The following is a 15,618-nucleotide window of genomic DNA, read 5'->3' on the forward strand; positions in this document are numbered from 1 at the left end:
TACTGTTAACATCTTGCATTAGTATGGTACATTTATTACAATTCACGAACAAATATTGATACATTATTACTATACAAATTTGGTCCAAAGTCCATCTTTTACTTTGCTTTCCTTTGTTTTTACCTAATGTCCTTTCATGTGTTCCAGAATCCCAAGTGGGATATGACATTATGTTTAGTTGTCATGTCTCCTTAGGCTTCTCTTGGCTGTGATAGTTTCTCTGGTTTTCCTTGTTTTCAATGACCTTGATAGCTTTGAGGAGTACTGGGAGGGTATTTGTAGGATTGAAGTTGTTTTATAAGCTAATCTTTGAAGTGAGATCTCATCTCTCCTGGCATCCTCTATTTGTTAGAAGCGAATACTAAATCTAGCCCACACTCCAGGGGAGGAGAATTAAACTCCATCTCTCGAGGGGAGGAATATCAAAGAATTTGTGGCCATATCTTTAAGACCCCCAGAGCTTGTTACAATACACATGGCCGGACCCCACCTCCAGAGTTTCTGATTCAGTAGCTCTGGGGTGGGGTCCAAGAGTTCGCATTTCTAACAAGTTCCCAGGTGACACTCCTGCTGCAGTCCACCGATCTTACTTTGAGAGCCACAGGGAGCAGGGCCTCCGCAAGATCTTGGTGTGTACAAAGAAATGAAAAAAGTTCATCAAGATCTATTTATTTATCTTAAGATCTATTTACTTATCTTATAACTACAACTAGCACTGAAATCAACCCACTGGTTTAGCTTCTGGATTTTGCCAGTTAATATGAAACTATTAGCTAAAAATATGTGTATTGCTGTATAAATAGGTACAACAACATCTTGTGCTTATATTAAATATGATTTGTTTCATTTGATTGTCACAAATACCAGGGGGAGAAATCAGGCATCTCCATCTGACATAAGAAGTAACTGAAACACATAAAAGTTAAGTGATTTGTCTAAGGTCATACAGCTAGTTAATGATAGAACCAAGCTTGGAGCTAGGTCGTTTGAGCCCTGGACCAGCACAGTTTGTATTAAACCAGGCTCTTTCTTATTGTTCCCAACTTCTAAGACTTTGCTACCTTTTGGAGAAGCAGTAATAAAACTAGGCACATGACAGTTCAAGTAATCAAATCAACAGAATACATGGATTTAAAGCAGCATTTTGTTCAGTGGAAGAGGAGTGAAACAGGTGATTTGCCAACTCAGAAAGATCAGCAGTGATTTGCAGTTTATGCTGGGGAAACCTCCCTCTCCACTGATATTCAACTTCTTGCTCACTGACTACCACAACTGCCACCAAGTACACTCTGCGTGCAGGTAGCACCTGAGACAGTCACTGGAGGAACCACAGGCCACAGGTCTTCCTTTGTCTGCCCATGCACACCAACAGGACTGCTTAGCTCTGCCGGCAAAGCTCCCGGTTACAGAGGTTGTTAGTATGTCTCTTTTAGGCTTTGGTTTGAATGGAAAAGACACGGTAGTCTACATACCATACCACCACCAAGATGTTCAAAATGTACTTGAAAATCTAGAAGTGTGGGAAGACCACTGGATGCCTTTGAGTGTATGTATTACTTTTAACTTCAGAGTAGAGATGCAGCTATTAAGCAAAGAGTTGGGTGCATAAACACCTAATGAAGGCACAAAAGCTAAATAGCTACACACCAATAATTCTATTTAGTGAGAAACCCAGGTCGATCAGCCCAAAGGAGTGGTTTCCAGCTACATTTTTACCTTTCCTTAGAGAACATTCTACCTTTCATTTTAGTTGATGTTTCCACATTGCCAAAATAAAGCAAGGTTTGGTGGAAATGGTTAAGCAAGTAGTACTTCATACCTCACATTAGGAAATAGTGATTTCATATACCAAGCCTTCAGTTCAAATTCACTCTTATGCAGACAAAATAGCCAACACATAGCGTAAGCCTAGACTCCTGTCCAAAAATAGCGGTGCTGGTGTTGGCAAAGCATGAACAGTCAGGGAGCTGTCCTACGGTGGCGCTGGAGGTAACGGGTTATGAAAGTGCCAGTGACCTTCAATTTGATCCTTTCCGATGGTGGTGGTAGTGGTATGAAACAGTGATTTAACTAATCTTGTCCAAAGGTGTTGGTCCGAGTGGGGAACGAGGGGCGGCGGGCCATGAAACAGTGACCTAACAATCCTGCCCAAGGGTGTTCAAAAGAGAGGAGGTGGGAGGGTGGAGAGGTGGGGGCGGGGGGGGGTGACCCACGAAACACAGAGCCGGTGGCGTTACAATTAATCCTCTCCCAAGATCAGGGGCTGGCATGACACAGAGCCAGTGAGTTTACATTTAATTTTGCCCAAATGTGGTGGTAGTGGTGGAGGGCACGGAACAGCCACTATAATTAAGCGGTAAACAGAACAGGAAAATCAAAGTACGAAGATGTAAGGAACACCCTCAAGTGCAACCTTCAGCCCATCCAGGAAAGGCCTCCCGGAAGAAGGGCTTTGAGCGGCGCCTAAGATCGGATCTCTTGGGGGTGGGCTCCGGGCCTGCACCCAGTGCCCTGGCATCTCCGTCACCTTTCGGCAGCGTAGGACCTAGCCGGCGGCACTTGCCAGCCTGCAGGGTCCGAGGAGCCAGGGAGGCAGGCGCCACCGCCCGCCGCCCGCCGCCCGCCCGCCGCCCGCCCGCCCGCAAAAGAAAGCGAAGGCGCCGGCGGCCAATCAGCGGCCGGCGCGTGCGGCCGCGCGCCCCTCGTGCCCCCCGCGCACCTCGCGCGCCGCGTACGTGCGGCGGCCGGCTCCGCCCCCGTGGGCGGGGCCTGGGCAAGCCGCGGGCGGCCGGCTGCGGCCCGGGAGCTGCTGCTGCTGCTGCGGCGGCTGCACCCGCGGTGCCGAGGCCGAGGCGGAGGCCGAGGTGCGCGCTTGGCGAACGTGCCGGATCCGCGCGGCTCGGCTGCACCGGTCCTTGCGGCTGCCTGAGCGTCTCGGCTGATCTGTGCGCTGCCCCGGCGAGGATGCGGCTGTTCCGGTGGCTGCTGAAGCAGCCGGTGCCCAAGCAGATCGAGCGCTACTCGCGCTTCTCGCCGTCGCCGCTCTCCATCAAGCAGTTCCTGGACTTCGGTGAGTGCGGGGCCACGGGCCCCCAAGGCGCCGGGGCGTGGGGCTCCTGCCTTCTGGGCCCACCATCTCCGCCGCAGGGCTCCGCAGCCTCGGGGCAAAGTCCGTGGGAACCACAGGCGGGGTTCCGGGATGTCCGGAGCCTCTCCCGGGGGCTCGGAGGGCAGGGCCTGGCATCCAGACACGGGCCGGGGGCTTATCCGGAGACACAGAAACGGTGTGCGAGGACCCTCACCCCTGGCGGGACTCCCCAAGCCTGTGTCGTTAGCTTCAAATCTACTTGACACAGACCTCACCGCCCTTAAAACTTCGGAGCGGAATGTGGGTGGCTTTTTAACGTTTTTATTTTTAGATTCTTTTTTTTTGCCTGGGTAAGAGCTGTTTAGAAACACCTTGAGGTCGAATAAATTATGCAATGGCATTTTGTTCCTTTTCTGCTCTAAGGTGATCCCGTGTGGCCGGGGCGGCAGGACTCGAACTGTTGTTTTCTTCGTATTATGTTAAAGCAGTTAGAGGCCTGGACTGCAAGTGCTTTAGATGCTGGGGAGGAGCGGATGTGTGGGCTCCTAGCGTCAGAGCAGGGTGTGACATAACCCTGGCCGCGGTGTCAGCACCTTTCGTCGCTTCTCTCTTTTTGTGTCCCACCCCCCTTCTCCCCTCTCGAGTGGGCTGGTAGGCAACTTGCCCCAGTTGAGATGGCAGCGCAGGAGACCTGGCCCCCAACCTGCCTGAGGCCTAACTGAGAGGGGAATAGATTCCACCGCCTTATGTTAACTGGATCGTGTTTCCCCAGAGTGGTGCAGTTTCAGCTGCGGAGCGAATGACTCGCAATTGCTGAATGCGAGGGAGCTGGTTGTGAAACACCTGAAAGTAAAAAAGTGCGCACCCAGGTATCAGAACGGAACTCAGCGTCCTTGGGGGAAAATAAAATGGAACAGCAAATATGTTCTAAGCTCTCAAGGGAAAATAATGAGGCGTCTGTTCGTTTAATGAACTTTATGTAAATATCAAGGGATAGTATCAGGTGGGCATAAAAACTATGCAGAGTAGCTGGAACATTCAGGGAAGACCTGATATGCAAAATGTGATGTTGTCCATACTTAAAAAAAGTTGGGATAGGAAGAGAGGAATAGGTTAAAGTTGAGACCAAATTAAATTTTGAACAACCAATTTGCCAGAGAATGCTGAGGAATGTCAAAGTTCAATGAGATGTTGATCTGTGTTGCATCTTAAACTTCACTCCCCAAGCGTTTCAGTAGTTTTACTCTATCATCTCTGGCCACTTGTGAGAATTTTAGAGGTTTGAGGCAGCTCTTAATTTCAGAGTTTAGAAAGAAAATGTCACTGTTGCTATGAATAGTATGTTTTCCATCTCTAATTTATGGTTTAGAGAAGATTGTGGAGGTATTAGCCTTTCATTGGGATAAACCGAGCTAGGTTAATTCACAATAAAAGGAACAAAAGGAATCCAGAAGCCCCCAGTTCCTTCCTTCCACCCTCGAGGTTGAAGTAATAGCCCTAATAGCTTGTTGAAATTTCAGTTGATTTATTTCTGTGGCAGCTAGTAGCTACCCGTATTCATAGATGTCTTGGCAAGGATGTCATTTGAGTAGGAAAACCACAGTGAGGGATAGTGTTATCATGGAAAATCCACGGCACTAGTATCTTGGAACAAATGTTCTAATTCTTGCTCTGCCACCAACTGAAGAATGTGGCCTTGGCTAAGTGACTGAACCTCACTGGGGTTCATTTGCCTCGTTAATTAAATGTGTGGATTGTATCAGGTCATCTGTAAAGCACGGCTCCAAAACTTTGTGATTATAATTTCAAAGGAAAAGGGATGAACTTTTTGAAAGAAAATCCCCAAATCTTTTGATAGATATTTCCCATAAAAGGCTTCTGACCTATTTTAGGAGGGGCGGAGGGATACACTAATCTGAGATAATGGAAAAAACCTAATAATTGAAGTCTTTTCCTTATAAGGAAGCTCACGAAAGAGCTATATATAATTGTAGTGGAATATGCTAGAAACTACAAGCCTAGGTTGTAATATCCAGAGATGAATCAGGTGACAGGCAGCCTATCGTTAATGACAACAACTAGAAAAAGAGTGTTGTCACACAAAGGCCATCTCGACTGCTACCTTTCTCTTAGTTCTTCTAGCTCTTGATAGAAGTTCTCTTTTGGCAAGTGATGTGGGAGTTTGAGAATTTAGAATGGGTGTGGGGATGTTTTTAAGGTGAGGAGGAAGAAGGAGAAAGAAGCTTTATGGTCCTGTATGATTGGAGAAAACTGCAGGGGAGGGCCACCTCAAATGCGTAAATCACCAGGTGGGGAGCTGCAGATGACTCCATGAAGCTAGCCAGATGGGGACTGTGGCAAGCTCCTGGGGATATGCTCGCTCCAGAAGGGGCAGCTGGTTGCCACCAATTCAGTACATTTTAAAAGACCCGGGGCTCAAACAAAATAGATGCATGGCCCATGTTGGCCCACAGGCTGCCACTTTGTGAACTTTGACTTTCTCCCTGGCTGCTGTATAAATGGGACATAAGAGGGACCAGAGAAAGGATATACAAGGAATTTTATGTTTACAGTATTTGTTATAACCATGCCAACAAATAAATTGCAGTTTCTATGGCTACTGAAATAGCTTCATTATACTAATATATCCACACTAGTAAACAAGGAGATGATCTTCCTTAAGAGTGGGGACTAGAATTGGTTGTTACTTCGGAAGCGGTGATTTTATTTTAAAGGAGGATTTCTCAGTCTCAGCGCTCTTGACATTTTGGGACAGGTCATTGTGTCGGGGGGGCTGTCCTGGGCATTGTGGGAGGTGTACTAAAGCAGCCTCCCTGGCCTCTACCCACTGGATGCCCGTAGCACCCTCTCCCCCCAATTGGGACAACCAAACATGTCTCCAGACATCACCATGGCCCCTGGGGGAGCAAAATCCTCCGCTGCCCCTCTGTTGAGGACCTCAGCCATAAAGCACTTAGATCAGTGGTTTTCGTGCCTGGGCCCATCCCCCAGACTTCTAATGTAAAAGAACTGGGGTGGTGTGCAGGCGTTGGTATTTTTAGAAGATTCCCAGGTTATTCTAAAGCGTAACCAGGGTTGAGAGCCACTAATTAGATGAGCTTCTGGATCTAGACTACTGTCTCCCTTTCATCTGTGCATCGTATTTCTCTTTGCCCTTTAAAATAATAAAAGTTTCTTGAATTCAGTCTTTATTTGAAATTTGGCCTTCCACATAGTTAGCAAGTGTAGCAAGAATAGCAACTGTAGGAAGAATAGCAAGTGTTCTAAGTGGATTATGAATTTGTAATGGCAAGAGTGCCTTCTAAAGAGTGAGATTTTTAAAAATGAGATTTTCTTTTTGGTCTGAGATTATGGTCACGTGGTTCCAAATTCAGACGTGCAAAAGGACGTAGAAAAGTCAGCTTCCTACTTCTGTCCACTAGCCTCCCTCTTGTTGCACACGTGGCAGCTTGTTATATTTTTGTCTATACCTTGTTTTTTCAACTTAATGCCTTAACTTTCCATATCCATATCTGCAGAATTTCCCTTTTATATGGCTCCTGAGATTTTGTTTATATGAGCATACTATAATTCATTAGCCAACTCTCTGTTGATGGCTAGTAGATCGTTTCCAGTCTTTTCTGTGACAGCCGGTGCTACAGTGAGTTACTGCATGCGTCATTTCGTGCATGAACGAGTGTGTATATAGGACAAATTCCTAAACATGGGATTAGTACATCAAAGGAGATGTGTATTTGAAATTTTGATAAGCATTGTCAGAGGATGTCTGTTTATTCTCTCACTAGAAGTTTGAGAGTACCTATGTTCCTACGCTTTCACCACATTATCAAACTTTTGATAAGTGAAAAATGGTATCTAAATAGAATCTTTTTCTCCCCCAGTAAACATTTTTTTAACTTTTTTTTTTTTTAAGATTGGCGCCTGAGCTAACAACTGTTGTCGATCTTTTTTTTTTTTTTTTTCCTGCTTTTTCTCCCCAAATCCCCCCAGTACATAGTTATACATTTTTTAGTTTTGGGTCCTTCCAGTTGTGGCATGTGGGACGCTGCCTCAGTGTGGCCTGACGAGTGGTGCCATGTCCACGCCCAGGATCCAAACTGGCGAAACCCCAGGCCACGGAAGCGGAGCGCGAGAACTTAACCACTCGGCCATGGGGCCGGCCCCCTATTTTAACTTTTTGTTATGGAGAATTTTAAGCATATACAGAAGTTGAGAATAGTATGATGAACTCCTTTATATTGATATCCAAGTACTGTTTGTAGATGTGTGTATGCGTAGTCTGTTAGTTTCCTATCAATGGCATGCTTGTTTCAGAAAACAAATTTTTTCTTTTTCTATACTAAGACCAATTTATCTTTCGAATTGTCTGTTCTTTAAAGACTTGGTAGAATCTTCCTATGAAACTTTTAAATCTAATGTGTTTGGGGGACCATTGCCCTCTGACAACTTTCTCTGCTCTGTGGTAATGATCAGTATAGATTTTCTGTTTCTTCTAGAGTTCATTTTGATCTGTTTCCCTAGAAAATTATCCTAGTCATTGAGGTTAAGTCAATTTGCATAGCTGAGAAGGTAGTCTCTTATCAGCCTTAATTTTCCCTGTGGCTATTCCTCTATTATTTCTTGTATATTTGTTCTCCCCTCCCCCCTTTCTTGATTAGATCAGATGGTGTGGTGGTTTATTTGGTAGGACTCCTCTATTAGTTTTATGACTTTTGTTTTCTAGTTCGTTAATGTCTACTTTGACTTTTTTAATTCCCTCAGATCATCTCCCTGGGTTTATTTTGTTATACTTTTTTCTTTTTGATTGGATACTTCGTTTCTTTTCTGTTTTGTTGTTGATTTCAGTATTTAAGGCTATAGTTAACTCCTCCGAGTGCTACTTTAGCAGCTGATGTGTATTGTATTTCATCCTTCCTCCCAGCTCCTCTGCATCTTCAGATTTTTATTCTTCTATGAGCTAAGAGTTGTTTGAGTTTTTAAATTTCCAGTGTAAGTGCATCCTGTATTTTAATTTTCTTTATGTTTGGTTTTGTTGCGTTGTGATCAGAGAATGTTAGCTGAGTCATTATTTCTCTGATTTATTGATGTTTACTTTGTAGCCCAATACGTGGTTATTTCCTGTGAACGTTCCTTGGGCAGCAAAAAGGTTATGCTCTTTTCAGGTTACAGAATTTGAAATATTAGATATACCGTATTATGTTAAGTTTTCTATACTTTACTTCTTTTTTATCTACTTGATCTATCATGGCCCAAAAGAAGTTCAGATCTCCTTATAATATGATTCTATTTCTCTATATTTCTCCTGTAGTTTTTCTTTGTGCCTGTTAATGTTATGTTTGCTGCTTGTTCTTAACTGTCATGTCGTCATTCTGAGATGTACCCTTTAGCGATAGAGTGCTGCCATCTTACTAGTTTAATGCTGTTTGGCCTGGCCCCAACCTTAGTTGACACTGAGATTCAGATCTCTGTTTTCCTCTTGCTTACATTTCTGGTAGAGCATTGTCATCCTTTTGTTTTCAGTCTTCCTGAATTACTTTGCTTTAAATATTGTCTTGAAATGTAGTATAAAGTTGGGTTTTGCTTTGAGAATCAAACTTTTTCTTTTATGTGGTTAAGTATAACCAATTTATGTTTATTGATGTGACAGATCTGTCATCTGTAATGATAAACATCTGTCATTTTCTTTTGCTTTCTATTTTAATACCTTAATTTTTTTGACCATGTTATCTATCTAGCTTTGTTTTATTATATTTCTTTTAATAATTAGGTTTGAATTTTTGGCTCCAGTGATTGTCTTTCTAATTATTTCTTTATTTCTTTAGACCTTCTTTGTCCAGTACAGTTACCACTAGCCACATGAGCCTCTGGAGCAGTTGAAACGTGTGACTGAGAAACTGAATTGGTTTAATTTAAATTTAAAACCGATACTTGAGGGGCGAGCCTGGTGGCATACAGGTTAAGTTCGTGCACTCCGCTTCGGCAGCCCAGGGTTCACTAGTTCAGATCCTGGGCTCACACCTACACACCGCTCATCAAGCCATGCTATGGTGGCATCCCATAGAAGAACTAGAAGGACTTACAGCTAGGATATACAGCTGTGTACTGGGGCTTTGGGGAGAAAAAAAAAAAGAGGAGGATTGGTGGTAGATGTTAGCTCAGGGCCAATCTGCCTCACCAAAAAGTATTAAAAGAAAAAAACCGAAAAAACCTTGACGCTTGATTCAGTTAATTGGAAAACTTCTAAGTATATTTAGAACAATTTGGATATGTGACTCTACTTTAACTGTAAATTTGATGAAATGTAATTATAGGTCAATTATTTCTGATAGAAATTTAGGTTTTGAATCAAGATGTGCTGTAAGATACACACTGGATTTCAAAGACTGTATAAAAAATAGCAAAACGTGTCAATACATTTTTGTATTGATTCTGTGTTGAAATGATAATATTTTGGGTATGTTGGATTAAATATCAAAAATTTCACCTGTTTTTATGTTAACGTGGCTGCTAGGAAATTTTAAATTATGTATGTGGCACACATTTATTTCTATTGGACAGTGAGGCTTCAGAGAGTATATATTAATTTCCTATTAGTAATAGAAACATCCTATTTTAATGTTCAGAATAAAATTTGTTGGTTTTATTTCTCGATATAACTTTTACATTTTTTTCCCTGTAAAACTGTTACTCTCAGGATTTGGGGGCCGATTTATTGTCTTTGAGTGGCAGTTCATGCTATGGTGGTTCTTTGTTATATTTGCCAAAGTTTGAGGGCTGTCTTTCTATTAAGTAGTTGTTATGAATTCAAAGTTCTCTTAGTGCTATAAGAAAAGGAGAACTTGGACTTATTACATAAAGATAGAACATTCTGAATCTTGAATGAGCCCTTAGGAAATGATTCACATTTTCTTTTGGATGTCCTTTTCATCTTTCAGCCTCACCCCGTCCACTCTGGTTCCTTCGTTAATCACTTTTGTGCCCTCCCGCAGACTGACTTCCCATTTGTTTTATTTCCCAGTTCTTTTGCACTGCTCTTCTGCACAGCTGCACATGTATTAAAGGTCTCGCTCCTGGCTCCTGGTATTTTATTTGATTCTAAACAGTCTCTTTGCAGAGGGTGGGCACTCGCCTCTTCTTTGTAACCTCTCACAGCTGCCTCAGCTTTTTGCTCTGTACAGAGTGGGCATTCCATAAATGGTGATTACTGACTACATAAAGGTTAGGAAACATTATTGTCACTTAATGTAGCGGTTGTTATATACGTTTCGACTTTTATAATGTCCCCACATTTAAATATAGCATCTCCCAAAGAAAACCACCAGAAAGCAGGTTGTCTGACAACTCTGCCTTCTTTTCACAGAAAAGATTTCTCCCGTAATCACACTGGTTCTGTGAACCTCAGAGCCTTTAGCTCTTAGAAGGCAGCAGCCAGTTTCCCTGTTCCTACAGTTCTTGAGGTTTAAGAGCCCAGCCGCCTTCTGTGTTCCTTTAGAAAGTACTTTAAGGAGGCGGGCTGGTGGCGTAGTGGTTAAGTTCACAAGCTCCACTTTGGTGGTCTGGGGCTTGGGGGTTCTTATCCTGGTCGCAGACCTACACACTGCTCAAAAAGCCATGCTGTGGTGGTGTCCCACATACAAAATAGAGGAAAATTGGCACAGATGTTAGCTCAGGGACAATCTTCCTCACTGAAAAGGAAAAAAAAGTATTTTAAGACTCCTACACCCAGTGAGAAGTTGACTTTGGTTCCAAATGGCTGATCTTCAGAAAGTCTTAGTTTTTTAAGTTGTTTGGCTCCTTGAAGCCTGATTACCACTGGAGAGAACAGTGATTTTGTTTCTGGAGGAGATAAAAAGGTTTTGTTTGGGTGTTTAATTGTGTTAGGAAAAGGGGAAAACAATTGCATTCTGTTTCCGAGTGTTTATTTTGTGCCTTTACATATATATATATGACACACCTTTCTGTAGGCAGGAAGGTTTTCTACTGTGAGGAGTTGCCAAGAATTGGACTAACCTGTTGGGAGACAGAAGCCAACTACTCAGAATTAAGGGAGAAGAGAACAGTTTCATTTAGGGGAATGATCTCTAACTTGGCTTAATGCATCTTGATCAATATTTAAATTTAAAGGACAAATTGGCCTTTGGGGCCTTACTGATCTGGTAGGGCTGGCTTTCAGCATAACCTGGTTTATCAGGCTCTGGGCACCAAAAGTGTAGCTCAAGCTTCATTGATGTTGCAGTTTTGTGTGCTTTTTGAAGGGGAGACGTGGCCACGCTGCCTGGCATGTTGATGGTTGGGTGTTTTCCTCCCATTAAGCTTTGGGAAATTGATCAGACTTTTGGCAAGATTTGAGATACCTTGGATTTATTGTTACTGGATGGAATCAGAAAATAGCACCACTTTTCCTTTATATTGTATGGGCATTCAGTTATTTGACTTCTGTAATAATCTGATTTCAGAGTTGGGCAAATCCTTTTGTTTTAGGAATATCGTAGTCTAAAATAGGTTGTTGAACTACAGTCAGAGGGCCAGCCACCTGTTTTGTTTTGTTTTTTAATTAATAGACTTTATTTTTAAGAGTAGTTTTCGGTTCACAGCAAAATTGAGCAGAAAGTACAGGGAGCTCCCACATGCGCACCTCTCCACAAATACAGCCTCCCCTACCATCTACATCCTTTACCCTGTGCGACATTTGTTACAGTTGATGAAGCAGCGTTGACCATCACTATCACCCAAAGTCCATAGTTTACATTAGGGGTCACTCTTTGTGTTGCATACTCTAGGGTTTTGACAACACTTGTTTTTGTGAATAAAGTTTTACTGGAACACAGCCATGCCCGTTGATTACACATTGTCTGTGGCTTCTGTCCCTCTACCACAGTGGAGTTGAGTAGTTGCCACAGAGACTATGTGAGCCACAAAGCCAAAAATGTTTACCATCTGGCCCCTTACACAAAGTTTGTGACCTCTAGTCTAAGAGAATTCTTCTCTAAGACAACTTGGCTCCCAGTTAAAGAAGCCTGCGGTGATTGCTGTTAATTTGCGTTTAAATGGTAAAGCTCGGTTTCTCCTGTTTGCTGGTAATAAACAGTAAACATTGGCTATCTGGAGGGGAACTTTGCCGGTAATTGGTGGTTTGCCTGGGGGGGTGTGCCCCTGAGTGGAATTACCATGGGAAAGGCTATACGTGGTTTTACGGCTTTAATCTGCAGGGCTGTCGGCAAAGTTTAAGTATGCCACTTTCTCCACAGCCCTGCCAAAATGAGGTTTGATGATTTTAATTGTATGATCGGTAACATAGAAGCTGAAAGTTTTCTTTTTTCCCCCCCGATGTGGGTTTGTTCTCTGCATATTGTTGTGTGTAAAGTGCCCTTGACCATTTAGTAACTGGAAATCTGGAGTTTTAATCGTTTGCATGAATTCCTTGTGTCTATTTGGCATAGTAAGCTATTGTGCTGTATAAACGTTTCCCACTGTGTTCCCTTCTTTGGCAAAGTAATTGTCAAAATATACAATTAAAGGCATTTGGAAGGAATATCACCTCTCATTCTTCCATACAGTTTTTGTGACAGCCTTCCAGCTTTTGCCCATGTATTTACATACGTTGACACTGGGTGTCCGGTTTCCTTCCTTACAGGCTGAGTTTTTTTACACTGGGTCATTCACAGTGCTTTTCTCGTGGTCAGGTTTATCACCATAGCATTTTGTAAATTGTTACTAAATCTCTCTGGAATTTATTGCCATTTCTTTTCTTTTCTTGGTGAGGAAGATTGTCCCTGAGCTAACTAATCTTCCTCTGTTATGTATGTGAGATGCCACCACAGTGTGGCTTGATGAACAGTGTGTAGGTTGGCACCTGGGATCCGAACCGGTGAACCCCAGGCTGCCAAAGTGGAGCATGTGAACTTAACCACTGTGCCACTGGGCCAGCCCCGTTATTGCCATTTCTGATGAGACTTTTGTAGATCACTCACTTTTGCTCTGTTCTGCTGTCTGGTTGTACAGCAACAATTGTTAAGACCTCAAATCTCTCTGTTGTTGTTTCTGTTTAATCACATGCTAAGTTCACAGACTATGTGGGTTCTATTCAGTAGGACAACTTTTCTGATTTTAACTAAATATCATATGCTGACTTTTGCCTTGTAATGTGTGCTGAAATTTGGTGAGAGCAGTTCCTTGTTTATTACCTTAGGTTTTTAGAAATTCTTGCTGTTCTTGCCCACTTATTCTTCCTGATAAATTTAACTTAAGAACATGTGCTAAGGGGACTGTGGATGGGTTAATTGGCGTTCATTGAAACTAGCCTGGAAGCGTCTTCAGTTAGCCCATTTTGCTTTTATGGCAGAGAGGGCCCATGTACCTCCGTGCTTCCCCTCGTGGCAGAGCTGGGTTTGAGTGTGACCCAGGGTGGTGTCCTTCGTATCCGTCAAGTAGAACCCCATTCCTGGTCAGTGTCTCATCTTTACTGAGATTATACTTTCTGCCATAAGGAATGGCACAAAAATTACAGCAAATTGAAATTTGTAACATATAAATCTTTTCTCAACAAATTGTTACATTTTCATAGACCAGAGCATACTCAGTACTTTTATCAGAACCTTCTCTTTGATCTGTTCTAGTAGGGTACAGTGTTTCCTTAAGCTTGGTAGCAGTTAGTCCTTAATATGCGACTGTGGACTTTGTATAAATTTGGTTAATTTCTCCTCCTGTTTCTGAGATTAAATAGAAAGCAAAGTGATAATTGCTAGATTACGCTCGTATGCTGGTCACATAACGTGCTCAAGTGAGCACTTTATTTCTGATAAACCCTTAAGCTGATTGCTCACAGCGATCTCCCCATCTCTCCAAACCGCCCTTTGTACACAGGGGGGCTGCTTCTTTGGTTAGTGTTCTTTACACGTTCTCCACCATGTCATCTCTGGTCTGTGTACTCATATTCCTGCTTCTTTAACCTGAGCTTGGCTTCACTAAAGCTGTTTGAGGAGGAGACTCAAATGGACTGTCTGGAAACTGAAAAAGACTCAATGGATTGAACCAGCATTTACCGAGTGCTTACCAACACTTGGCATGAAATACGGTATTATGGAATTCTACAACAGTCATGTCCATTTTACAAATTGGGAAACTGAGGTTCAGGGCAGGTGAGAAAGTTGCACACACAGTAGCTGGTAGAGCCAGGGGTGCTAACACCTGCTCGTCTTACTGCCCCGCTGTAGCTGAGAAGGTCAGTAAGGGTTGGGTGTGGGACTCCTTTGGGAACAAAACACACTGGAGGAAAGGATCGACAAGTGCGCTAGTGCCGCTTGTCAAGAGTCACCACATCCTGGAGTACAGCCATTTCCTTCGTGAGTGTGTTCAGCAGTTTTTATCTTCCCCATTTAGGCTGAAACAAAACTCAAACATGAAAATAGAGACTAAAAATAGATGGGTAAATAGACAAGTTTGGGATGTTTCATAGTGTCTGAGCCTGAGGAGTTCTGTGATTTGTTTTCCCTCCTTGAACTTTTTGTGATTAGATGCTGGTCAGTGGTTCTCAGTCCTGGCTGCTCATGAGAATCATCTGGGGAGCTCCTAAAACTAGTGGTACCTGCCCCTCCTAGAAGCCAGTTAAATCAGTCTCTGGAGGTTGGGGCTAGGCGCTAGTATTTCTGAGGTACCCAGGTGGTTGTACTGTGCTTCCAGAGTTAAGAACCACTGTGTTAGATCCAGTACAATTTTTGCCTAAGCCTAAGAGCTGTGAACCGCTTTAGGGGCAGAATCGGTGAGATGCTGAAGGTTAACACTTAAGTAGTTTAGGAGTGCAGCAGCATCAGTTGAACATCCTGGATTTGGAATGAAGTGGAAACACTGAGAATTGTTGGGAAATTGTCAAGGCAGAGTCACTGCCTTTGAGGAGCTTATAGATAAATGTTGGGACAAATACAGAAATTTTTATGTCGCAGCCAAAATTTATGAATCCTATGAGTTTTCCTGCTGTCCCTATCTCTCCCTTGAAGGTTTGTATAATAGGGGTGGTTTCTGGGAATATATGAGGTGTCAACCCAATTGTCCTTTATCCGAAGTATCCTTGGAGGCTTTTTTGATGGAGAACACAAATAGAAGAACAAATGTGAATGTGGGTACTCTTTTCCTTGATTTCTCGCTCCTTTCCTTCCTTGACTGCTTACTCCTAGCAGTGCTTTCTCCAGAGTTGTCCCAGAATTTACATTATTAGGCACGGTTGGGGTAGGATAAATAACTGTAAAGTGTAGAGATACAAATACTATCCTCTTGGATTCATTCAGTGGGAGCTTGTGCTTAGAGATCATCTTTGCAACCTCTCTGATTTTACACATGGGAAAGTGGAAGCCCTGAGTGACAGAGAGACTGCCCAAACCATCAGCTAGTTGTTGACATCACATCTTGGCCACCTCTTTCAAAGTGAATCAGAAATTATTCTTTCTAGGAGGCAAAGGGAACTTGCATTTAGGTACCACTCTCTGCCAGACACAATAGTAGGCAGCTGTAGCTAT

The 15,618-nt window shown here is 43.0% G+C and overlaps 1 protein-coding gene across 2 annotated transcripts in view; it reads left to right on the top strand.

Annotated features, from left to right (window-relative positions):
• Nucleotides 1-2,190: 2,190 nt before the first annotated feature.
• The window catches only part of PDK3 (pyruvate dehydrogenase kinase 3), a 71,329-nt gene continuing 57,901 nt past the window's right edge, over nt 2,191-15,618 (top strand). The window contains exon 1 of one of the 2 annotated variants that reach the window (XM_005614046.4): nt 2,191-3,070. In XM_005614046.4, the coding sequence (XP_005614103.2) occupies nt 2,965-3,070 (106 nt within the window). In that variant the 5' untranslated portion in view covers nt 2,191-2,964. The remainder of the gene's footprint in view (nt 3,071-15,618) is intronic. The other variant, XM_005614045.4, reaches the window with a different exon arrangement.

Source organism: Equus caballus, chromosome X (genome assembly GCF_041296265.1).
Source record: "Equus caballus isolate H_3958 breed thoroughbred chromosome X, TB-T2T, whole genome shotgun sequence".
NCBI lineage: Eukaryota > Metazoa > Chordata > Mammalia > Perissodactyla > Equidae > Equus > Equus caballus.